Genomic DNA, 27,077 nt, shown 5'->3' with positions numbered 1-27,077 from the left:
GGATATATTGGCTTTGTCAAAGTATTTGGGGGCTCTTTCCCTCTTTTCTTACCATCTAAAATAGTTTATGGAATATTGACATCACTTCTTCCATTTCAATGTTTAGTAGACATGCCAGTGAATCTATCTGGCCGTGAGTTTTCTTTTAAATTATAGAATCAATTTCATTTTTAATTTTAATTTTTTAAAAAAATCTATTAATTAATTAATTAATTTTTTTAAAGAGAGAGTGAGAGAGGAGAGAGAGAGAGAGAAAGAGAGAATTTTTAATATTTATTTTTTTTTAGTTCTTGGCGGACACAACATCTTTGTTGGTATGTGGTGCTGAGGATCGAACCCGGGCCGCACGCATGTGAGGCGAGCACGCTACCGCTTGAGCCACATCCCCAGCCCTCATTTTTAATTTTAATTTTTATTTCAACTTGTTTCAATTTTGCTGTTGTATTTTTTTTCTTGAAATTTGTTCATTTCACTTAAGAGGTCATTTTTTGGTCACAAAATTGTTTACAATATCCTCTTTTTTTTAATATTTATTTTTTAGTTTTCGGCGGACACAACATCTTTGTTGGTATGTGGTGCTGAGGATCGAACCTGGGCCGCACGCATGCCAGGCGAGCGCGCTACCGCTTGAACCACATCCCGAGCCTACAATATCCTCTTAATAATTTTAAAGCTTATGAGATCTATAATCATGTTCTCCTCATTTCATTCCTGAAATTATATAGTATTCTTAGTTTTTCCTTAATTGGACTTCTTATTGAGTCTTATCAATTTCTCCAAAGAACCAATTGTGGCATTGTTGATTTTGTGTACTTACGTTTATTTTCTATTTCATTAATTTTTGCTATTTTAGAAATCTTTCTGTGTTCTTTGAATTTATGTGGTTGGTCTTTTTCTATCATCTTAAGTTGGATATTTAGCATTATACTTAAATTAGAAATCAAAATCAGAAAGGTAACTGTCTCACCTGATTTTAGAATATCACAATGGACAATTTAGATTTAATGGACCTAATGGAAATCAAACCCAAGAACACATTGGCTTTTTTTTTTTTTTTATCCAGTACTGGAGATTAAACCCATGAACATTCAGAGCAACATCCCCAGTCCTTTTAAAATTTTATTTTGTTTTGAGACAGGGTTCTGCTAAGTTGCTCAGGCTGGTCTTGAACTTGTGATTCTCCTGCCTCAGCCTCCTGAGTAGGTAGGATTACAATCATGTGCCACTTATGCCCAGATACACTCTCACATTCCATTTTCTTTCTTTTACTTTTCTTTTTCTTTCTTTCTTTTTTTTTTTTGTGGGGGGGATCAGGGATTGAATCCTGGGGCGTGAGGCATCCCCAGCCCTTTTTTGTATTTTATTTAGAGACAGGGTTGCTTAGGGCCTTGTTAATTTGCTGAGGCTGGCTTTGAACTCATGATCCTCCTGCCTCGGCCTCCAAGTCACTGGGATTAAGGTGTGCACAACTGCGCCCAGCCACACAAGCTATTCAAGCAAAAATGTGATGTTCAAATTTTCTATTCTTATGGATCTTTGCTATTTTATCTACCAAATATATTTGAGGCACACTATATAACCTTGTTGTGTGTGTTTATCCTTTCTTTGTACTTTTAACAAAGTTTTGCTTTATATATTTTAAGGCTCTGTTATGAATTACATATAAGATTAGAAGTGGAACTTACAGAATTGAACCAAACCTTTTATCAATATGCAGGGATCCTCTATATATTGATACATGGAGCTACACACATGGCTCTTTTCAACCATAACATTTCTATTTGTCTGATGTTACTATAACTATCCAGCTTTCTCACAGTTATTATTTGGTTCATATATCTTTTCCTGTTCGCTTAATTTTTCATTTTTCTCTTTTCTCATGTTTTAGATAGTTTTCTTACATATAGTTATAATAGTTCCAGCAGGAAGCAGACAGCATAATTGAAGTAGAATAATCCAAGGATCTTTCAATAAATGGATTATTTACAAGGTGTGAGCTAAGCCAAAGGAAGCTACAAAGGATGATGTGGTCCCTGGGGCTAGTGTTTCCCAAATAAGCGGGAATGGCAGGAGCCTTGAGGGATGCTGGCCGCTGGAGCACTGGGAGAATAACTAACTTATAAATTACAGCTCCATCCTCCATCCACTTTCCTGCTGGAAGGTCCCCCTTTGCTAAACTCAACCACAAATAAGGGGCAAGGCCAGCTCCCCGGAGTGGAGAACGCATCTGCCAGGTAAATGGAATATGTCTGGCACAACAGCAAATGCATTTAAAATAATAAGACAATCTTTGTGTTTCAAGCGGAGCGATCACTCTACTTTTTCTTTGTTGAAACGACTGCTGTTGTTGTTTGGGTGTTTCAGTGCTGGGGACTGAACCCAGGGCCTTCTGCATGCCAGGCAAACACACCACCACTGATACCCCCATACACTCATCACCCCGATTGTTGGCCTTCTAACAGCCTATTTTCTGTGTTTCAGTTCTGCCTTTTCTGTTTCTTTCTCTTTCTTGGGTGCCTTTGAAGTCCCAGTGTCATTAAAAGTCTGCTAAGAGACTCTGCACCTGAGGTGGGCCCCACACACTCGCAAAATCCCCAAAGTAAGAGCTGGCCCCATTATTCCAGGTACTTCTTTGGCTCTTTGGTTATCAACGTTTCTACTATTATTCAAAATTCTTTTTGGTGGTAGGCAAGTTTCAAGTTTGATCTTTTGAATTGTTCACAATATCTTTTAACATTATAATTTTTTGTTTGGGGTAATTTGTTGAAATTTAGAAAAAAATGTTTAAATTACCTTTTACTTAAAAAAAATTCCAAACAGAATAATAAGAAAATCAAAGCATAAGCAAACTGGGAATTAAAAAAAAAAAAAGAAAGAAAGAAAAAAGAGAAAAGAAATTTTCAATATTATTGAAGGGAAATTTAAGATTATTTTTGAAAAAGAATCTATAATGACATTAAAATTGTTTGATATCCAAGCAACCAAAGAAATAACCAAGTTCCATGTGCAACATGGCCAGAGCTTTGTAAAATGTTAGGGTGAGGGAAAAAAGCCTGAATGGAAATACAGAGATATTTTTGAATCTGACGTGTTTCTCAAAATAAGTTATATTACTTATGTTCAAAAAATTAAATGCATTCACGTTTTCTGGGGTAGATCTGGTTGTTGGAATGATGACCAAGATGGGCAGCAGGAATCCTGAAGCACACTTTTGTCCCTAAATTCTGACAGATGACACTAAGAAAGGCATTGCAGGAGAGCTTTTCCTCTTCCCTGTGCCTATTTTTTTTTATTCTCATCAACATTAAGTATTTTATTTGTAGGAATAAATATGAGGAAAGATCAATCTCATCTTTTTGTTACATTTTCTATCAGGAGAAACAGAACTGATATTATGACCCTCACATATGCACAGAAGCAGCTGAGTTTCTACCTAAATATGGAGAGTTGACCTGTCTTATTCTTGAACTAGGAGAGTTTGAGGGGAAGATTCTGCAATGATCCCTTGAAAGAGAAGAAGGGGCCAGGTGGTAACCCAGTGAATTAAGAGGCTAAGGCAGTAGGATTGCAAGTTGGAGGCTAGCCTTAGCAACTTAGTGAAGCCCTGTTTCAAAATAAAAAATAAAAAAGGGCTGGAGGTGTAGCTCAGTGGCTAAATGCCCCTGGATTTGATCCCTAATGCAAAAAACAAAAACAAAACAAAACAAAAAACAAAGAGTAAAAGAGAGGAAATGTGATCAACTACAATATTAATGCAAATAGAGCTAAAAATGGAACTTTCTGACAGCCATGCACATGGCGACTGTTTGAAAAGGGGACCAAGTTCTTCAGTGCTGTATCCAAGGAAGCAGGAGTGACACTCTATAATCACACTTTCCAGAAATAAGAATTTAGTGAAAAACTTTAAAGCTGGCACAGAAGGTTTGTGCTTCAAATTTGTCTTCCCTTTTAGCATTGAGCACAAGATAGATTGAGTCATCATTGAACATGGATTGCCAAATTCTAACTCTTATCTTGGAAATGAAGTTTAGCTCAAAACAGAAGTCAATAAAGCAGAGGTCAACAAAGCTTGCAGTAAAATGAGAACAGTTACGCTTGTGGGCAGAGAGACGTGTATGAAAGAACCACCACCAATGGAAACTGAGGAATCGTGGAACACTTTATGATGAAAAAACGGAAAATCCGTCACACTAGGAAAGGCTAATTCCTTCCCGCTTTAACTGATTATTAAACATTTCACTCAGGATGCACAGCCAAAAATAGAGTTGATTAAAATTACATGAGCTTTTGATTTAAATAAGGCTCATGCTTACATGCACGTCTGCTCATCCAATCATTCAACAACGACTTATGAACCATGTTCTCAGTGCTGTGCTGTCAGGGGAGAGAATTGAGAGACCTGTTGGGGCTTCCAAAGGCCATGGCGGAGTCACATTGGGCCAGTTCTACCCATGATGCTTTTGATATCTATTCCTGTGCAATATTTCCCAGAGATGATCAAGGCTCTTGTCCAATCTGCCACCTGAACCTGTGTTTTAGCCCAGGTTCCCTAGAAGATGAGGGTCTGAAGTGAAGCTGAGGCTGTATTGGGAGGTGCCATCAAGGCGATGAGACTGAGGGGGAGAAGGGGACAAAGGTGAGGTGGCGGGTTTCAAGCTGAACCAAGCAGAGAGCAGGTGGCCTGGGCAGGGAAACTGACCTCATGGGACACTGTGCCTTACACTGTCTGCTGGAATGAGCTTTCTCTCCTCCCTGTCTTTGGGCAAACCTTTTGGGCAGTTAGATACTGAGGAGGCCAGGTGTCACGCCTCACCTGGAAGTGAAGAGACAAAGCCGGAGCCTTGTCAGTCCTGCTGGGCTGACCCCTGGAGCCACTGCAGCTCCTACCTGGGCAGGAACAAGGGCAGCCGTGTCACAGCCCAGTCTGTATCTGTGGAAGAGCCCAGAAGAGGAAGTGAGGGCCAGACCTCCCCATGGGACCAGAGGTGAGGCCCAGGTAGGGAGTGGGCAGGGCTGGGCTAATCTGTGGAGACACATCAGGAGTCTAGTGAGGTATTTAGGGAGTAAAACATCATCAATGTGCCTGCTTCAAGGTATAAATAATAAATGATCATGAGCAATGTTTGAAAAGAACCTCTTTTCCTAGGTTTTCTGTAGTCTTCTATTCAAGTGAGTGCAGCAACTTCATACACAACAGCAGGAGACACGGTTGCAAAACTCGGTAAAATTATTGGTACATGTAGTTGATTCTGGAGGACTTTAACATCAAGAAATATTTATTGGTGTTGACATCACATGCACTATGGACAAAGGTTATAATCCTAAAACCTCTGAAATTCTTCAGAGAGGATTTGTTATATAAAGCTTTCCTATATTTGAATTTCAAGCAGACTCAGGGACATATATACCATCATTCCCACCATATATGTGCAGAAACTGGGACTGAGAAATTTCATGACTAGGCTACACCTGCCAGGGGCTCTGTTCTGGGCTCACCCATATCACCATTCCAAACCCCAAACCCCTAGCAGCGACTTCAGTGTACCCAGCAGCCTGCTCACCTTCCCACTGCCCACTTCTCCTTTTGGTCAGGTCAACTGGACCCTGGTTTAGGTTTAGTCTTCCTAACTTATCTCGGCCTCTCTCTCCACAGCTTACTTTGCAAGTTTTGACAAAAGCGTTACCATTCTGAGTGGACCTCTTTGATCTTGCCCAGCTTCGACTTTCAAGTTCATGGGAAGGAGAGAACCAAAGACAGAGTTCCAGGGAAGCGAACAGGAGGAGTCAGGTGTACCGGGCTGAGCTCCAAAGAAAGCCAAAATGTGTGGGAACTGCTTTAATAGCGTTGACCCTGGGGAATGTGCCCAAGTGCAACACAAAAGCCAGTGGGAAGCCAGTGCAAAATCCTGGTTTATTATCTCCTCAGAGCAGTCTGGAAACAAAGCTGTTGATAAGCAAATTTTTGTTTGCTTTGCTTGCAAAGAAAAAAAAATGTTGCTTAAGGAGAAAAAAGGAAGCACAGAGAAGTACCTGCTGAATTCTGAGAGTCTATGGTTGGCCAGTTAACCCAGGGCAAGCCAGTTTGCCTTCACAAATCCTGGATTCTATTGTTTTCAAATTCCTGTTTTTTTCCTGAAGTCACAGCCAATTTAATTTTCCTCAAAGGCACATGGACAGGTCTCTACTAGTGGCCCTTGGGCTGGAATTCCCCACAGGGCCCATGAACCCATTCCTAAAATCTATGGTAAAACCTACACTAGAGCAAGGGTGGGAAGAGGTAAGAAAAAGGACCTGAGCATCTGTGACAACCTAGTTCAGGTGGCACTAGACACCTGCCTCCTATCAGGGGCTCATAACGTGCTCATGATTGAGTTATTCCTAGCCACAAGGTCTCCCAGTCTGAAATTGATACAGCAGTATTGGGGCCCACACTGTGGCCCCAAGGGGAGAATGCCATTCACATTCTGGATTTTGTTTTGCAATCCTAGAACTTCTGTTTGTTGGTCTGCTATTGTGATACCTACTTCCCTGTGTTTCAATTTATATTTTCTTTGATTTATTACAAAGATTAAATATCTTTCATTGATTGGTTATTTTTATTTTGTATAAATGGCTCTTTGCCTGTTCTTCTAGTGAGGTGTTACGGGGAGCAGGCCGTGCCCTGCTGTGAGTTACCCCATTTTGTAGAGAATAGTAGTTTGACATGAGCTACTGCATTTTGAATTCAAGTGAGAAGGCAGAGTGATGTGGTAACTGGACAATAGATGACCACTAGACATTGGACACACAGAACTTACTGAACAATACTCAGATGCATAGCACAATCATAAATTAAAACTGATACAGTAATAGCACTAACAAAAAATAGCACTAACCCCCTGTGAGCTTAATGAATTAAATCAGAAGCACACAGATGCCTGGGAATATCAAACACAATATCAGAGAAACCACACTGGACTCTGAGCTCATCAAACACATCAGACCACTGAATGATGCAACTCTCTTCTGAAAGACACAAAAGGAAGGACACGGACGATAGCGGTATAGCAACACACTGACCCTGTCACCTGGTCACTTATCAGAACCTTTGCCCAGGACCATTGCCACAGCAACTCCAACTCTGTATTGGGCTTCAGTTCAATGCTATTTCTCCTGTGAAAAATGGACCATTTTTGAATTGACACTTGTAGCTGGCACTGTGAAAGCACCTGTCCTTAGGACACTCCCTCTACTCTGCCATGTGAACTGGTGGGCTAAAACCCTTATGTGACCACCTGCAGTGACTCTGCATTTGTACCTGCTCTTTGCCTTTGTTTCAAGGGTCTGTGCATGACCCTGAAACCCTGTGGCCTTCTTAGCCTTTCTGGAACTTACATATATATAATTGTATGAAACAAGATGTGTGACTTGATTGTTATAGATATTAGTAATTAAAATTAAAACGGAGTAAAATAACTTGTGATTGCCTTAGTCATAACACCTATGGATATTTTCAGTGAATTAAAGCTGATTAAAGTGATACAGCTTGTGTATTTGTTATTCAATAAATCCTGACATTGTGGAAAGACATAAACATGTCAGGTCTATCTTAATAGCATGGTTTGTCACAACAGATCTTTAAGTATTAGTGATTTGCAAATAAATACTCTTTATATATTAAGGCTAAAACAAAGTATAAAGCTCTGTTGTGATCATCAACCTTGGGGATGTTGAGATACTAGACATAAAGAAAATACCTACCTGTTAGGCACAATGGTACATACCTATAATTCCAGTGACTCAGAAGGCTGAGGCAGGAGGACTTCAAGTTTGAGCTGAGCCTGAGCAATTGAGACTCTCACTAACTTAGCAAGATCTTGTTTCAAAATAAAAATAAAAAGGGCTAAAAGGCTGGGGATATGGCTCAGTGGTGGACTATTCCCTGGGTTCTTATAATTTTTTTTTTTTTTGGTACTGAGGATTGAACCCAGGGGCACTTAACCACTGAACCATAACCTCAACCCCAATTTTTTTTTCTTTTGAGACAGGGTCTCAAAAGGGCTTTGCTCAGTTGCTGAGACTGGCCTCAAACTTGTGATTCTTCCACCTTAGCCTCTGGAATTGCTGGGATTGCAGGTGTATAACACCATGCCTGGCTAGAATTTCCTACGCTATTGTTTTAATTTCTCTCTTTGAAAAAAAAATGAATTGGGGAAATATTGAGAATTCAGAGGATGACTGTTTACTGATTAGCAAAAGATTTAGTCAGAAAAATAGTTTAATTTATTAAATAAGCAGTTAAATCAATGGCCACTAGACCTCAGAGGGCCATGAAAAGAAATAAACCAATGAAACAAGAGCCCCTGACGGGAATGTGTGGTCTTGGGTATGGACAAGGCTCTATTTGGAGGGGCTGGTTCTATTTTCATAGAGAGATGAACTGAGGGTGTGGAGCAGAGCTCTGTGTAAGGTCTGAGCCTCAGTCACATGTTGAACAAAGAGGGCTGGGGCGTAGTTCAGTTTGTAGAGCACTTGCTTAGCACATGTGAGGCCCTGGGTTCTATCCCCAGTATTGGGGGGTGTGGGGTGGGGACGAATACCCCAAAGTTATCACTTCCTAATTGTTTTATTATATTTCATCATTATTTAGGCTTTGGAGGTCGCTTTTGTCTACTCTGTGTATTCAGTGGAAATGCTCTTCAGTGGTGGCAGCTGTGCATCCTTCAATTCTGTTTCTGATGGTATCACCTTGGTAACTTGTATTCAAATATTAAATGGGAGCCCGATACTGGAGGCTACAGCCCATAAGTTCCTACATGAGCACAACAAAACCTGTTCAGATTTCTTTCCTCAATGTGGCTAATTTAAAAGAAAATGAAACTTAAGTTTAGCCAATCATGGGTGGCCAACGGGCACTAGTTTTATTGTCTTGAACTTCCTACCAGGATGGTCCAAATAAGGTGCCTTTTTAAACTTTTAACTAATCAAAGAATTCCTTTCCTCACCCTATGAGAGTTTCCCCTTGATCACAGGAATCTCACAGCTGGGGTTTGGTGCTGCTTGGTCCCTTAATCACTATTTGCTCATATAAACTCCTTAAAATTTTAACACACCTCTGTGTATCTTTTAACACTTAAAATCAGCCATGGTGGGAATATTCCCACAGTGAAATGGACAACTTCTACAAATAAGGGCCTGATTTATTTCTAGACTTAAGAAAGTGATGGAGAAAATGTCAATGATGGCGTTTAAACTTAAAAGCCCGTTTTGTTTGCAGCCATTATGAGTGTGAGTTGTGAGTGGCATAAAAACGGGAAATATTCTTCCCATATTTGGAAACTATTATCCAGCATAGCAGAAGAAGTTGCTTACATCATTGACAAATGAAGTTCCTACATGTCTTTGTTGTCTCTCTGACAAAAATTTTAACCAGCATTTATGTCAGAAGCACAGTTGTTAAGAATTTCTACTAGAAGTTGGCTATGCATTCAAGGATATGGCAAAAACCAGTGAATTCATTCTCTGAGAATCGAATAGCTACATGGAACTTACAATGTGAATGGTGTATATTAGATTATTTGTAAATTGTATGCTACACAATATGGACCCAAGGCATAGGAAAATGGGGATGTGATGGATGCCTCAAATAATACCCAAGTAAACAGGCCTCTTCACTACTAAGAACCAATGTTAAATTCAACTGTGACTTGTAAATAGGGTAGGGCAAGGGGCAGAAATGATGACCACAGATCCACTGTGTTTTGGGGGTAAAGTTATATTAGAACACAGCACACGATTCAGCTCCATATTTTCTTTTGCAATACAATGGCAGCATTGAGTAGTTGTCACAGAGGCCAGAAAGTATAACATATTTACTATCTGGCCATTTCCCTCCAAAAGTTTGCCAATCCATGGGATAGAAGTGAAAGAGCCATCTGTGAATTATTTGAGTTTATCTAAAATAGTTCATGAATATTTTTCTAATTTTAACACTGTATTTTTTTCAAACAGAAGTTTCTAATTTTATGTGTTTTCATTTATAATGATAATTATTTCCTTTCCAAATGGTTAGCCAGTTGTCAATAGCTTTTACTCAACACTTCATTCCTTCCCCACCAATGTGAAGTGCTATACAGCCCTCTGTATCTGTGGGTTCTAAATCCATGAATTCAACCAACTGTGGATCAAAAATATTTGACAACAATGTACAGATTTTTAAAAATCTTTTTATTTCCCCCTATTTCCATAGCATTTACATTGTATTAGGTACCATGTAATGGTACCTAATATGATTACATGGTACCTAATATGATTCATTCAGAGATGATTTAAAGTATACAGGAGGATGATTCATTCAGAGATGATTTATAGGAGGATGTGTGTAGGTTACACACAAATATTGCACCATTTTTATACAAGAGCCTTGAACATCTAAGGATTTTGATACCTATGGGGGTCCTGGAACCAATCTCCCACAGACACAGAGGGATGGCTGTACTTAGTATATAGGGACTTATTTATGGACTGTCCTACTGTTCCCTTGTATATTCTAGTAATAGTTCCATACCATTTTAATTATAGTTTTTAAAGATATGTTTAAATATCTGAGCTGATTTTTTGTCAGAATTTCTCTAGCTAGTCTCTATGCTCACTCTTCCAGATAAGCTTTATAAGCAAACATACAGTGATGTTTTCTCCCTTACTTTCATTGGATTTTGAAGGAGATTGTGGCTAATATGGCAGACTATGAAGAATAGACATCTTGACAATACTGAGTCCTCCCACCCAGGAACACAGTTCCTAGGAAAACCCTTTAACAATCAGTGGGCCTCGAGTGGGGGTGTATATATATATATATGTGTGTGTGTGTGTTTCAAATGTTCTAGTGCGAAAAAAAATAAAAGAGTATACCCAGTTGGCCACAGAAAGTTCTCAGAAGTCCTTTGGATCTCCTGGATCTTTTATGGGGGGTGGGCAGCCTCCTAGGAGAGATCCTTCCTGGGACAAGGCATCTGTTAGTTAGCAATATTCCATTTAACTTCTGTCTTCTAAGGACAACATATGAAATGAAAAATCCAACCAAAAATATCCTAAAGCCAGATGTGTGAAAACCATTGGCTGCATGGTTACAAAGAATAAATCAACCAAGTGCTACCTGTGCCCACAGGATGGACCTGAGAGAATGCACCCTGCTGGTCTATGAGGAGGTGGCCCTGGGCCAGAGGCCAGGCCCTGAGTCTAGGCTCTTCGATTACACAAGAGTGAGTCCAGCTGGGCTTGTGGATATAGCTTGAACTCAGTTTTCTCTTCCATAAAACAAGGATAAAAGCAGATTAAGGAGGAGTCACATTAATCATGATGCTAAGCACTTCGCAGGCACTGATTCATTTAATATTTCAACAACCTGTGCAGAGGAGGAGCCTAAGGCTCAGAGCATGGAAATGCCCTGTCCAGGGCTACTGCTGGAAAGAAGCAAGATATGAATATGATGAGCAGGTGGCTTGACTTGTATGCTGTGGTGGTCTTTAAAAGCAAGCAAATGTGTACACCCCTATATACATGAACATGCATGCACGTGCGCGCATGCGCGCGCGCGCACACACACACACACACACACACACAAATACCACAAACACATGTGCATACACAGATATACATACATACATGTCCACATATATGCCTCCCACACAGATAATATATCTATATTTATAGATATATGTCAGACTGGCTAACTGGAGATTAAAGGAAAAAAAAAGTATTAAAAAATATAAAGAAAGAAACTAGTTTTCCATGGTGCACTGAGCATTTTTTCCCTAGCAACTAAACATAAAACAACTAATCTTTATGGTTTTTCAATTGGGCCACCTAAATCTCTCTAACAGTTCTTCATTCCGACCTTTTTGGAAGAGATAATCCTCATATTTTTAAAACAACTTTTCATCATGGAAATTTTCAAATATATACAAAATAGGGGAAATAGCACAATGTACATCCCTTGCCCCCCAAACCATCCGTATTTTGCCAATCGTGCTTTGCCACGCCTCCCTGCTCTTCCACTCCATACTCCCAGGTATATTTTAGAGCAAATCCCAGTCATGGTAGCAATATTTCGTTTGAACATTTTTGGAAACCTTAACTCCTTATTATAATTTATTACTATTTAGGAGCCCACAATTCTACACTGTTTTTTTTTTAAGAGAGAGTGAGAGAGGAGAGAGAGAGAATTTTTTTAATATTTATTTATTTTTTTTAGTTCTCGGCGGACACAACATCTTTGTTGGTATGTGGTGCTGAGGATCGAACCCGGGCCGCACGCATTCGAGGCGAGCGCGATACCGCTTGAGCCACATCCCCAGCCCCTCTACACTGGTTTTTAATAATGAGATCCACTAGGACCAGTGTCCAGTGGAGAACACAAGCACAAACAATCATCCTAATCCCCTGTCATTCTTTTGATAAATCTGACTTCTTCCCTAGATTGGTGGGCATCTAGAAATAAGGCTGGTGACGCTGAGAAAAACAGCACATGTGGGGTCACTCTTTTGGAAACAGTGGAAAGAAATGAGAAAGAAGAAATTTTAATCAGAAAGTGAATTTTCAGCATTCGAGAGAATGACGAAGAATTTTAAAGCGTGCCATCAATCGTCTCAGACAGTCTATTTATTACTGTGTGAATACCAAGTATTAAAACTAAAACCCTTTGGAGTCATGAAGTAAGATACATGATGTTGATTATAGAAAGAGGATTGTGAGGCATGCTGGATTATTTCCTCCATTTGAATGCTGATGCCCCATAGTTCCCCTCCCAGGGGGAAATGGTGGGAGATACCCAAGCTCCTGAAGTGGCACTTGGGAAGCCATGGGTGGGGTGGAGTGGGGTTGTAGCTTAGTGTAGAGCACTTGCCTGGCATGGGTTCAATCCTCAGCACCACATAAAAATAAATAAATCAAATAAAAGGTATTGTGTCCATCTACAACTTAAAAAAAAAAAAAAGGCAGGCCTGGACTATGTCAGGTTGGAGCCCTGCACAGAGAGCAACCATACCCATGGTAGAGCAAGCCCTGAAGGGCACTGAGCCTGACCCTCAGCACTGGAGGGGACACAAAGGCCAAGAATGAGAAAGCAGAGCTTACTCTCCTGCCTACCCAGCAGATCTGGCACACAGTAGTTATGTGAGTGCTAAATGAAAGCACCAAGAAAGACACCCCTTATGCTGTACAAAGCCAAGTCCAATTCCTGCTGTGTAGGGGAGGACCCATGCTTCATAGGCATCAGAGTGCCCATAGAAGCTCCAGGTCATGAGGGGGTGCAGGGCCCTTCCTTTGCCTAAGGGTATCAAGTGGGATGCACACCCAGGCAGCCAGGTGGGCCTGACCATGCAGGTGCACAGGCTATGCCTTGTGGCCCAGGTGTGACCACAAATGAGGGCTCTGAGGTGAGTGGGGGAAGCCTGGGTCATCACCTTCTGCACAGCCAGCCCCATCTAAGAGAAGAGGCCCTAAGAGAGAGTTGTGGACATTGGAGGTAAGAAGATCCTGGTCCAGGTTTGTCTAAACCCAGGGAATGGAATGTCCCTGCACTCAGTACCCAAATGGAAAATCTTCAGCATTCTGAATGGAAATTCTTAAAAATGCAGCCAAGCTTCTCTGAAAGATATTTCTGCAGAATGAGACCCCCCTACCCCTTGTTCTGGTTTGAATCTTAAATGTCCCTCAAAAGCTCATGTGTTGAAGTTCTGGTCCCCAGTGCAACAGTATTCAGAGGTGGGACCTTTGCAAGATGATAGGATGGTGAGGGCTCTGGCCTCATGAATACATTAATCCATTGATGGGTTCATAGCAAAATGGACTATTGGAAAGTGTCGGAATCACTAGGAGGAGGGACCTACTCGGTGAAAATAAGTCATTGGGGGCATGTCCTTGAAAGGTATATTTTGTCTCCAGTCCCTTGCTCTCAGTCTATTTCTGCTCCCTGGCCACCATGAGGTGAGCAGCTCTATTTCACCACATGCTCCCCTCCATGATGTTCTGCATCAACACAGGCCCAGAAACAATGGAGCCATTGACCATGACCACTGAAACCATGGACCACTGGAACCATGAGTCCAAACAAACATGTTTGCCTTTTAAGTTGTTTGTCTCAGGTATTTTGTCATAGCGAGGGAAAGCTGTCTAACACATTCCTGCTCCAACCTCACTGCGGGCAGCTCCCTGTTTCTGTGGACTTGTGGGCTCTCTGCATGGAAACTGCCCCCAACCCTGCATAGGCAAGGACTATATATGTCTTTCTCTGGAGGGGCACAATTCTGGCATTACCATATCTGATGCTAAGAAAAGTTCAATCAAACTGTGCTGAATGCAAGAATGAATGAAAAGCTAATTGCACATGCAGCCCAGCTGTGAAGCGGGATCTGCACTCACTTCCATTCCTTAATTGGAGGAAAGTGATCCTGGGAGAAGGAACACCCTTCCTTTGGTTTAGGAACTAAAGAGGAAAAGGGATGACTAATCTCAGTCTTAGAAAATGGTTTTAAAAGTAATTGCATAAGCCAAGTTCAATATGACACGAGGTGAGCATGATTCCAGCTAGCATATGATTCAGATCACTTAATTACTTAATAAACTCCAGGTCTTAGCTGAGATTTTCAAGTACTTTTTACCCAGCATACATTAAAACCCAGCTCCCTGCCTTTTTTTTTTAAGTGATTGAGTTGCAGAGATTTTTTAGGGAGGTTGAAATGAATAACTAAGAAGGGAGGTACCTTACCCTAAGAACAGGTTCTTGGGATTCCTGTGAAGAAATGAGCCTGGTGCTGCTCTTTCCGGGCACCACGCCTGGGTGTTTGCTGCATTATGCCAGGCACTAAGACCAGCAGTGATCTTGCCCTCACAGGCCCCGCTCACCAGATGACCAGGGCGTGAAAGGTCACACCATTCAGATCAGTTCACACCCTGGCACCATTAATACCAATGGGGCCGCTGATCCTGACAATCCTCCTGGGCTCCTAAACTCCAGGAGCTGGATCCCAGAACTGGTGGAAAACCTGGTCATTGGTTACCCTTCCAGGTTGAGGTGTGCAACGTTCAAACTGACAGGTACGCTTCAAGTTGGGGATCACCCTGCATCATGAAGAACACTAGCTGTGAAGGAGTCCTCCCTCCCTCCCTCTCCTCCTTCCTATTGTATAGCAATCATGAATCCACAACAGAGTGATAATGTGCACATAGGGCCCAGTTCCCCTCATCACCCAAGGGTTGATTCTAAATGCCCTTCAGTAGGCTATCTTGTCACCTCTGATGTAGCCTCCTGGGTGTGACCTCAGAGAAAACTGACTCTGGGACCAGGTTCATGGGCACAGTGGAATAATGCCTCAGTGAACTTTCAGGGCACACAAGCACTTGATTCTTATAGTACCTTTTCACCCTGAGCATCCTGTAACCCATATTGCTAGATGTTTTTTTTTTCTGGCAATATCACCATTTCTAGAGATCGTTTTAGACTGATGTCCTGATTTCTCCTTTCTCTACAGCCTTACCTGCCTATGATCAAATCATCCCTGGGCACAAGAATGTCTTCACTCTGGTAGCCAGCCCTTCCTCGGGTCATCTCCCAGGAAACCCCTCATCTCTGCTCTGCATTCAAGGAAGCCCCTGGGGGCAGCTCTAGACTTGCGCCCAGAGGAGGAGAGTTGGGGAAGGTTGTCACTGAGGCCCAAATCTCAGCCCGACACTCCCCTCCCTTATTTGCCCTCCAATCAGATGTGGAAGGCTTACTGTTTCATGGGGGACCCCCATCTGTGGTCCATCTACTGCCTGGTGAGCAAAGCCAATCCTGAGGTTTCCTACCCCTAGGTGGTAGGCTGAGTGAAGCAGGTGACCCATGGGTACTGCATGACATTTCATTTTACCTAGGGGCATCTCCTAGGGTGGACAGAGTAGCCTACAGGGAGGGCATTTATAATCAGTGTTTGGGTGAAGAGAGAAACTAGGCCCTATGTGCACATTAATGAGTTATTATGGATACCGATTTTCTGTTTTACTGAGGTAAAAAAGAACAAATGAACACAGGGAAATTCTGAAATGTGGCAGGCCTTACAGTGTACCCATTCCTAAAGCCCTTTTTCCTTCAGCTGGGGGTTACCTGCTCTGCTGAACTCAGGGTCACTCCTGAGTCATTGGTGCTAGGGGTCTTGTGTATGCAATTATTGGTTCCCCAAAACAGAACTGCGTCTCAGGACTCTCTGTGCCCTCTGAATATCTGTATGGCTCTGGCACATGGCAGAATGTCCTCAACCATTCATCAGAAAAATGCCGCTTAGGACACACAGAGCCTCCCGTTTTGACACTGCAGAGACAACAGGGAGAGGGTTTATTACAGGTTGACCTCAAAAGTGCTGGGCTGCCTCTCTCTTTCATCATGCCCAAAACGCAACTCAATGTGGATCAAGAACCTAGGAATTAAACCAGAGACCCTGCACCTAATAGAAAAAAAAGTAGGCCCAAATCTTCATCATGTCAGATTAGGCTCCGACTTCCTTAACAAGACTCCTAGAGTGCAAGAAATAAAATCAAGAATCAATAAATGGAATGGATTCCAACTAAAAAGCTTCTTCTTAGCAAAAGAAACAATCAGTGAGGTGAACAGAGAGCCTACAGAATGGGAGCAAATTTTTACCACATGCATATCAGATACAGCACTAATCTCTAAGATATATAAAGAACTCAAAAATCTTAACACCAAAAAAACCCAAATAACCCAATCTATAAATGGGCCAAGGAACTGAACAGACACTTTTCAGAAGACAATATATAATCAATCAATATATAAAATATATATAATCAATCAATATATAAAAATGTTCAACATCTCTCGAAATTAGAGAAATGCAAATCAAAACTACTCTAAGATTTCATCTTACTCCAGTCAGAATGGCAGCTATTATGAAGACAAACAACAGTAAGTGTTGGTGAGGATGTGGGGAAAAAGGCACACTCATACATTGCTGGTAGGACTGCAAATTGGTGCAGCCAATATGGAAAGCAAGATAGAGATTCCTTGGGAAACTTGGAATGGAACTTCCATTTAACCCATCTATCCCTCTCCTCAGTTTATACCCAAAGGACTTAAAAACAGCATACTATAGGGACACAGCCACATCAATTTTTATAGCAGCACAATTCACAATTGCTAAACTGTGGAACAAACCTAAATACTCTTCAGCAGATGAATGGATAAAGAAAATGTGGTATATATACACAATGGAATATTACTTAGTATTAAGAGAATAAAATCATGGTATTTGCAGGTAAATGGATGGAGTTGGAGAAGATAATGCTAAGTGAAGTAAGCCAATCCCCAAAAAACAAATGCCAAATGTTTTCTCTGATATAAGGATGCTGGTCCATAATGGGATCTGGGGAGGAGCATGGGAGGAATGGAGGAACTTCAGATAGGGCAAAGGGGAGGGCAAGGGAGGGGGTAAGGGGGTAAGAAAGATGGTGGAATGAGATGGACATCATTACCCTAAGTACATGTATGAAGATATGAATGGTGTGACTCTACTTTGTGTACAACCAGAGACATGAAAAATTGTGCTCTATATGTGTACTATGGATTGAAATGCATTCTGCTATTATATATAACAAATTAGAATAAATAAATAAATTTTAAAAAGTAAACTTTTCAAAACTTAAAAAAAAAAAGTGCTGGGCTTGCCAGTGTGGTGGTACATGCCTGTAATCCCAGTGGCTCAAGAAGCTGGGACAGGGGGTTTGCAGGTTCAAAGCCAGCCTCAGCAACAGTGAGGTGTTAAGCAATTCAGTGAGACCCTGTCCCTAAATAAAATACAAAACACGGCTGGGGATGCGGCTCAGTGGCCAAGTACCCCTGAGTTCAATCCCGGTACTTAAAAAAAAAAAAAAGTGCTGGTCTCACACAATAAGTCTAGGAAAAGGCTACTTCATTTTTATCTGAGTCCCCTGGCTTCATTATTTTGCTCTTCATCCCATCATCTTTATCCTAGGAGGCTGAAGCTGCCACCTAAGCTCCTAATTCTAAGGTTGATGCTCAAATAAGGTAAGAAGTACAAGTGGAGCATGTTGGAGAGGCTTGACCGCAGCCGCAGGGTGTGATTCCCAAGGTGGAAAGGTGCTGACGGAACGAAGGTGGAACTTCAGCTGTGCAAGAGGCGGGCAGCTGGATGCCTGGATGTGCTGAGCATGAGGCCCAGAGAAAGAAATCCCTCCCCACAGGCACAGAAGGAAGGGTTTGCTGTGCCTCAACTATGGCAGCCACCTGCTGACACTTGCCCTTTCTGGCAAAGACCTCGTTCAGGAGTCTCTGTACAGGGTAAAACTCATGCAGAACAAGCCCTTCCCAGAAGCCACTTTGGGAATGTGCATTGGTCTCTGTGACAAGACTGGAGAATGTGTCCCCACCTTTGAATTCTAAAAAGTCACCAAAGGTCAGAGCTGCTAACACCCACAAGATGTTTGTTTTGCTCTCATCTCAACCTAACAACAAAGACCCAGATTCTAATCGTGCATAAGTGAGGAGATCAGCCTATGTCAGGACTTAATTTGGAGCCAGTCTTGGAAAGTGTCCCTGAATATTCTGATCCTATGTCCTCTGTAGCATGAACAGCATCTGGTCATGTGTTGATTACAGACAATTTCAATGGCACTAATCAATTTTGTCAACATCTATGGTGTACCTATCACAGACCATGCAACAAGGCTCCAGACAGCATTAAAGAAAAGGTGGTGCTGGTGAGTGCTGTGGGGGCAGGAAGCAGGGAGCTGATGTGGCAGCACCGGACTGAGCAGGAAAGGGCTTTAGCACCTTGCTTTTTGCTGAGGCTAAGCCTCCATTCTTGAAGAGGAGTATCATTCTTTGAATAGTACAATGAATTACACCTCCTAATGTTTTATTTAGGATTTTTTGTGGACCTATTCAAAATTGCCTTTCTTTCTTTCATTTCTTTTCTTTTGGTATGTTGATCAATTTTTCTTCATCCTTATTTTCCTCTAGTGATGTGGAAGGTCAGCATCTTGATTTGAATTTTGGTTATCACTAGATTATACATAGACATTTGATTTGGTACGTTTGTAGCAGGGTTAAGAATCAAAGATGACCTTTTACCTTGCCCTGTCAAGGTAAAAATAAGAATCTTAGCAAATTTTGATTTCCTCTCATTCTCATCTCTAACCTCCATGTTTTCATAGAAGCAACATGGAGTGGGAGCATTAGTGGGGCAAGGAAGATCTCTACCAAAGATGTTCAGGTGAGAACTCTCGAGGAGACCATGTCTGAGCTTCAGTCATGGGAATCATCGGGGAGAGTAAGCATTTCCAGAGGAGAGCAGCAGATACAAAAGCCCTGGGGTGGGTAAAACTGAACATATTCAGGGAGCTGAAAGGAGGTCACTATGATAGGACAGAGGAAATGGAACATGGTGGAGGGGTACTGGAAGCTTTGCAGGTTAGGCTAAGAGATTAGGGTTTTGCTTTAATTCGTGAAGGTCAAGGAGAAGTTATCAGGGGTTCATGGTCATATGAATTGTATTTTAAAATATTATCAGCTACTGTGTGGGGAGTGACTAGCTGCTAGAGGTGGAGGTAGGGAGGCCAGGGCAAGCAGGAAGCAATGGTCAGCAGGGGACTGGATGGAGGAAGTGGGCAGATGAAGATGTATTCTAGGAGTAGCTGATAGAGAAAGAGAAGAACTGGAGGTTGACTCTTGAGTTTTGGCTGAGCAAGTAATTGACAAGAAGGCTATTTATGTTAATGAGAACACTGGAGAAGCAGCTGGGAAATTCTGCCGGAGATGCACAGGGAAATGGAACATGGTGGAGGTGTACTGGCAGCTTTGCAGGTGAGTCTAGAAGATTATCTGGTTAGACCCCATGTGCAGAAGACTTGGAGGCTGTTGCAGAGCAGGTCTGGAATGCATGGGGGGCAGATAATGAGCACTGTCATCAGAGTGTTGAGTGTGGCTGCTTGAGATCCCAAAGACAAAGCTGGAGACCCAGGAGCATGCCCAGGGCTGCGTCGGGGAAGGATCCACAGGGGAGACAGGTGAGGTGGGGAGAGCCCAAGTGACATGGCATCCTGCAGCTGCATGAGGAAGGTACTTCTAGAAAGGGTGAGCTGCTGAGTGTTGTTGTGTGTTGGGCTCTGTGCTTGGCACCCTGCCTTCATTGACTGATTTTATCCTATAACAACTGAATGGTGTGGACATCAGCAGCCCATTTTCTAAATGAGGAGACAGAGGCCCGGAGAGGCTAACTGATTTGTCCATGGTCGCAGTATTAGTAAGAGTTTGGCTTCAAAGCCCATAGTACCATGTGGTCTCCAGAGAGAGTATGGAGCCTGTTAGAGACACAGGCTCTGGCTTTAACAGCCTGCTGAGGACAGAGATAGAGACATTGGCTTGGACACATGGAGACCCTGTGGGACCCTAAGAAGCCCCAGTTTTTTGTTGATGTGGTCAGAAGTGGGCTGGGAGTGAGCAGTGGACAGCCATAGCAGGCCACTTCACTGCAGAGAAGTAGGCAGTGGCTACAGGGGATGCAGAGCCAAAGAAGGCTCCACAGCATGGGTGTGAGCCTAACGGGCAGGAGAAGGAAGGATGATGCCTTAGGACACAGGTAGGGCTTGTTGCATTCTGCTCATGGTACAAGTGAACATCACAGGTCCATAGTAATGAAGAGAAGAGTCACCAGGCTCCCAGGCAAGCAGGCAGGTTGGGCTAGTACAGGAATGCTCATAGTGCCCAGAGTAATGACTGCTGGAGGGCGCAGCTGGCGTGGGAAGTTGACCCTTGATTGTTCATACTAGGCCGATAAACTTTGGGACTTTAAAAAGAAAAAATTTAGGAGCTTACATTTTTGACATGTAAACTTCAGGTCACTTAAAGTTTTAGGTTTTATATTTTTAGAGTTTGTTAGAGTACTATTTATTTACTTATTTTTACTAGGCAAAGAACTTTATTCAACTTTGCTTCAAACTTTATTTCCAGGCTTCTTCAGCTTAATTAGCTGAAAGAATAAATTGTGTATAAGCAAGAACCAAAAAGAGCTGCCGTGTCCAAGAGGCTTGGGCTTAAAAATATTAGAGATCTAGATTTTATCAGATCCATAAACAAAAAAATTTAAAAAGCTGTCATAATAAAAAATAGCAGCTCCCAGTAGGTTCTTCAAGTTTTTCTTCTTCAGAAGTTGATCAGTTTAGTTTGTCTCATTCTTAGAAGCCTCAACAAAATTTTCCACAAGATCTGGAACTTCATCATCATCATCCTCTTCAGCAATAAGTGATGCTTTTCCATCCAGACTGTTTGAGCAGAGCTCAGCCAGTCTCCTTCAACTAGTCAGACGGTCTGCACCAAGTTGGCTTAAGATGCTGGGTAGCACTTCTGTAGTTGCTTTGTCCCAGCATGGCCTGTAATGGTGAAAGTATTTGCGGCCAGAGACGCCTGAACTTCAGGGTTGTTAAAGTGGATCACTGTTCCTTGGTTTGTAAACATGTTCAACTCTTCAATACCAGAGACATTGTTTACCCCTAAGTTCTTTAAGGAGAACTGAAGTCTTTTATCATCTGCTGTAGCTGTTCTATGAACCACCTTCTTTCTGCGAGTAGTTCCTTCCCCACCAATGCGCACTTGTGCCTGCAGTTTGGTGAGTTTTTCCTGGTTCATGATAGTTTCTTTCATCTTGTTGGAGCGGAAATGGGGCTGCGTGGGGGGACTAGGGTTGGCGCTCAGGGGGTCTCAGGTAGACCAAAATTTTAGTTTTGAGAGATTAGGCGCACACACGTGGGGACGTAGGATGGCAGCTAGAGGGAGGCTGGAAGTAATATTTTCTTAAAATAGTTTTTTTTTAGTCGGCTATGATCTACATACTGTGGGGTCAGGCTCCAAATTCCTCAATAGGACACCCATAGCGCAAGAGTTAACAACCAGAATCAACAAATGGGACTTACTCAAACTAAAAAGTTTTCTCTCAACAAAAGAAACAATAAGAAAGATAAACAGGGAGCCTACATCCTGGGAACAAATCTTTACCCCACACACTTCAGATAGAGCCCTAATATCCAGAGTATACAAAGAACTCAAAAAATTAGATAATAAGATAACAAATAACCCAATCAACAAATGGGCCAAGGACCTGAACAGACACTTCTCAGAGGAGGACATACAATCAATCAACAAGTACATGAAAAAATGCTCAACATTGCTAGCAGTCAGAGAAATGCAAATCAAAACCACCCTAAGATACCATCTCACTCCAGTAAGATTGGCAGCCATTAAGAAGTCCAACAACAACAAGTGCTGGCGAGGATGCGGGGAAATGGGTACACTTGTTCATTGTTGGTGGGACTGCAAAATGGTGCAGCCAATTTGGAAAGCAGTATGGCGATTTCTTGGAAAGCTGGGAATGGAACCACCATTTGACCCAGCTATTCCCCTTCTCGGTCTATTCCCTAAAGACCTAACAAGAGCATGCTACAGGGACACTGCTATATCGATGTTCATAGCAGCACAATTCACGATAGCAAGATTGTGGAACCAACCTAGAAGCCCTTCAATAGATGAATGGATTAAAAAAATGTGGCATCTATACACAATGGAGTATTACTCTGCAATAAGAAATGACAAAATCATAGAATTTGGAGGGAAATGGATGGCATTAGAGCAGATTATGCTAAGTGAAGCTAGCCAATCCTTAAAAAACAAATGCCAAATGTCTCCTTTGATATAAGGGGAGTAACCAAGGACAGGGTAGAGACGAAGAGCTTGAGAAGAAGATTAACATTAAACAGGGATGATAGGCGGGAGGGAAAGGGAGTGAGAAGGGAGATTGCATGGAACTGGAAGGTGAGCCTCAGGGTTATACACAATTACATATAAGAGGAAAGGAGGAGTAGGAGAAAAATTATATAAGTGGAAGAAACGATTTATAGTAGAGGGGGTGGAAAGAGAGAAGGGGAGGGGAGGGGAGGGGGGATAGTGGAGAATGGGATAGACAGCAGAATACATCAGTCACTAGAAAGGCAATTTATAAATCAATGGTAATGTAACTGATGTGACACAGCAATCTGTATACGGGGAAAAAATGGGAGTTCATAACCCACTTGAATCAATCTGTGAAATATGGTATATTAAGAACTATGTAATGTTTTGAACAACCAACAATAAAATAATTAAAAAAAATAGTTTTTCTTTTTTAAACCAGAAAGTAAGTGATTTGGGGAGAGAGAAAAATTCCTACAGATAACTTGATCATTTAAAGTCAACTTTTCTGCAGAAAGCAAGACATTGTTCTTTTTTTTCCCTCCCTAGTTAAACAAACAAACAATCAAAATAAAACAAAACAACAACAACAAAAAACAACAACAACAACAACAAAAAAAAAACCCCAAAACAAACCCTTGAAGCTATGTGCTACAGAGAACTGGTAAAGAACCAGGATAGGAGAAGGCTCTTAAAGTACCCACGAGTGATCAAGAAATGGGATAGTCCTCACAGTAGGGCACAAAGAAGGAGAGAACAGTGAAAGCAAGTCTTGGGAAAAGTCCTCCACAGGAAAGCAAGACTCCAGCACAGTCCACGCACTTCACTGAATCCACAAGAGCTGCAGGAGGAGCTTATTTACTGCCCTTTGTAAATGACTCTCGAGTAAGATGTGATGATTATTCTGTTTTTTTTTTTTCCTGACTATTCCCCCATTACCTAGATCCATGTTTGGGTCTTCATAGGCATTCAATAAAGACTGGTTAAGTAGTAATTATTTATCAACTGAAAGGATTTCAACCATGTGACCCGCACACTAGCTTCATACTAGAGTTTCGTGCATAGAAGTTAACTAGTGAGATCAAAATAAACACACAAAACTCAATTTACCTCCTGCCTCGAGCCACTTGGTGGGGCAGCGAGGTTTACACAGACTAGCAGGAGAGAGAGAGGCAGGGCACGCCAGAGAGTGGCCTTTTATTGGGGAACAAGAAATTCAGGGGAAAATTCCATCCAATGAAGGTCGAGGGGGACAGCATTCCAAGGTCAGGGTCGGTGATTGGTCTCAGGGTCAATGGTCAGTCACACCCTCACACGGATGGGCTCTCGCACCTAGAAAGGGTGGGGATTAGTTCCGACACAGTTTAGCCAGAACGCCTCACACCCAAATCAGGGAGGTGCCCAATCACGTGCGAGAATGGCTTCCCACAAGGACTTATGAAAGGGTACCAACCAAAATTAAGAAAACTATTCCAGGGCTGGGGATGTGGCTCAAGCGGTAGCACGCTCGCCTCGCATGCGTGGGGCCCGGGTTCGATCCTCAGCACCACATACCAACAAAGATGTTGTGCCTGCCGAAAACTAAAAAATAAATATTAAAAAATTCTCTCTCACTCTCTCTCTCTCTCTCTCACTCTCTCTTTAAAAAAAAAAAAAAGAAAACTATTCCATTTACAATAGCACCAAATAAAATAAAATACTTAGGAATAAGTTTAACAAAGGCATTAAAAAAGCTTGTATACTAAAACCTACCAAAAAATAATATTGAGCTGTAGATGTAGCTCATTGGTAGAGTACTTGCCTCATGTGAGGCCCTGCATTCAATCCCCGGTACCCCTCAACATATGTATGTATAGCTGAACAAAGTTATAAAAGACTCACATTTGGTATGCATAAAGACAGATACATAGATCAACGGAACAGAGAGTCCAGAATGAAATTCCTTATACTTCTGACCAAATGACTTTGACAAGAGTGCCAAGTTCAAACAATGGGGAAAGAAGAGTTCTTTCAACAAATAATGCTTGGATGACCGGACAACCCTATGCAAAAGAATGAATTTGGATCCTTACCTCATATCATATATAATAATTAATTAAAAATGAATCAAAGACCTAAATATAAGCGCTAAAACCATTGAAAGGAAACATAAGAGTACTGCAAGGTGGTACAAGCCAGTAAGCCCAGGGACTTGGGAGGCTGAGGCAGGAGGATGGCAAATTCAATAAATTAGCTATATTCTATCTCAAAATAAAATTTAAAAAGGGTTTAGGAGGTAGTTCAGTGATACAGCACCTCTGAATTCAATCCTCAGTACTGGGAAGAAAAAAAAAAGCATATAGAAGTAAATCTTTGTGATCTTGGGTTAGGCAATGATTTATTAAATATGACACCAACAGCATAAATGACAACCATAAAAAACAAAGTGGACTTCATCAGCATTAAAAAACTTTGTGCTACAAAGGCCATTATCACCCAAGTGAAAAGAACCTAAAAAATGGGAAAAATGGGCTGGGGATGTGGCTCAAGCGGTAGCGCGCTTGCCTGGCATGCGCGAGGCGCTGGGTTCGATCTTCAGCACCACAGAAAAATAAATAAAGACATTGTGTCCACCGAAAACTGAAAAATAAATACTAAAAAATCCTCTCTTTCTCTTCTCTCTCTCTCTCTCTCTTTCCTCTCCCCTCTCTCTATTAAAAAAATGGAAAAAATATTTGCAAATCATTTATCTGATAAAAACTCTTACAACTCAACAACAACAACAAAGCAATCCAATTTTAAAAAGGGTCAGAAGACTTGAATAAATCTCTCTCCAAAGAAGATACACAAATGAGCAACAAGAACATGAAAAGATGCTCAACAGCATTAGTCATCAGGGAAATGCAAATCAAAACCACAGATACCACTCCACACCCAGTAGAATGGCTATAAAAAAAGGTAAATAACAAGTGTTAGGGAGGATGTGGAGAAACCAGACCTCTCACACATCACTGGTGGAATGTAAATTGGCATAGCCACTGTGGCAAATAGTTTGGCTGCTCCTGAAAAAGTTAAACATAGGGCTGGAGAGGTACTTGAGCGTTAGAATGCCTGCCTAGCACTGGTGCGGTCCTGGGTTTGATTCCCAGCAACACACAAAATACATAAGTTAAACTTAGAGTTACCATATAACCTACCAATTCTATTCCAAGTTATACAACTAAGAGAAACGAAAACATGTCCACCCCAAAATTTGCACATGAATGTTCAAACGAGCACTATTTCCAATAACTAAAAGGTAGAAATGACCCAAACATCAATGGGTGAATGGTAAACAATGAATGGAATATGTATACAGTGAAATATTGTTTGGCCATAAATAATAAAGTTCCAAAGCATACTACACCAAGGACAAACCTTGAAAACACATTAAGAAGCCAGACTCAAAAGCCACGTATTATGTTATTCCATTTATATAAAATGTTCAGAATAGACAAATTCACAGCGACAGAAAGTACATTAGAAACTTTCAGGGGCTGGGAGGGGAGGAGGGACTAGAGACTGATTGATTCCCTAATGGGTATGGGGTTTTGCTTTGGGGGAATGAAAATATTCTGGAATTAGATAGGATGATGGTTATACAACATTGTGAGTCTACCAAAAGCCACTGAACCGTATACTTTGAAATCATTAAGATGGCGAATTTTAGGTTCCATGAATTTTGCCTCCTCAAAACAAAAAGTTAGCAGAGACACTATAGTTAAATAAAGGCCTAGAGTTAAAAAGGTTGAAATATAAAAGTTAAAATTAAATGCCCCAGAGTCACTGACCTTGTTTCTCTGTGTTGCGGATCTGGGATGGCATGTCTTGAATCTCCAAGGTCCATTCCCCTTCTGCCTTTTCTCCCCAACAGTGGACAGTCATGAATTCCCAGTTTGTGAAGCCTTCATTGGAAAAATCCAGCAATCTGCAGTTGGAAATGCAGTGTTAGAAAACGAGAAGGCCCTGATCTGGGGTGGCTGAGCAAAGGGACCAGCTCAAGGAGGGTTCTGTGCACCAGAGGAATTATTCCTTGGGATCCCTTACAGACCTGCTGAAGCACACCTCTAGACCAGGGAGGTGAGATGATGGGAAAGGAAAGCATGCAGTTTTCAAATGTTGATTATTCTCAAAATCTCATAGCTGAGTCTCACCTCCACTATCTCCCCAAACTGTTTTAACATTCAGAGTGGCAGGTTGGCCTCACATGCCCAATAAAAGAAGGGGAATCACTCTGTGTGGCCTCTTCCCACTCATCCTAATTTTTTTGGGGGGGGGTTACTAGAGACTG

At 41.7% G+C, this 27,077-nt stretch overlaps 1 protein-coding gene and 1 pseudogene across 3 annotated transcripts in view; both read right to left on the bottom strand.

Annotated features, from left to right (window-relative positions):
- PCSK6 (proprotein convertase subtilisin/kexin type 6) overlaps window positions 1-27,077 on the bottom strand; it is a 189,365-nt gene that overhangs the window by 38,292 nt on the left and 123,996 nt on the right. For both annotated transcript variants that reach the window (XM_081291142.1, XM_081291143.1), the window contains exon 13: window positions 26,578-26,714. In XM_081291142.1, the coding sequence (XP_081147268.1) occupies window positions 26,578-26,714 (137 nt within the window). The remainder of the gene's footprint in view (window positions 1-26,577; window positions 26,715-27,077) is intronic.
- On the bottom strand, window positions 21,008-21,688 carry LOC308648481 (transcription factor BTF3-like; annotated as a pseudogene). Its single transcript has one exon. The product of its transcript is annotated as a transcription factor BTF3-like (transcript).

The sequence above is a fragment of the Spermophilus citellus genome (assembly GCF_964194105.1).
Source record: "Spermophilus citellus genome assembly, chromosome: 4".
In the NCBI taxonomy this organism is placed as follows: Eukaryota; Metazoa; Chordata; class Mammalia; order Rodentia; family Sciuridae; genus Spermophilus; species Spermophilus citellus.
The sequence above is the reverse complement of the archived record's forward strand: the minus strand, read 5'-3'. Positions and strand labels throughout refer to the sequence as shown.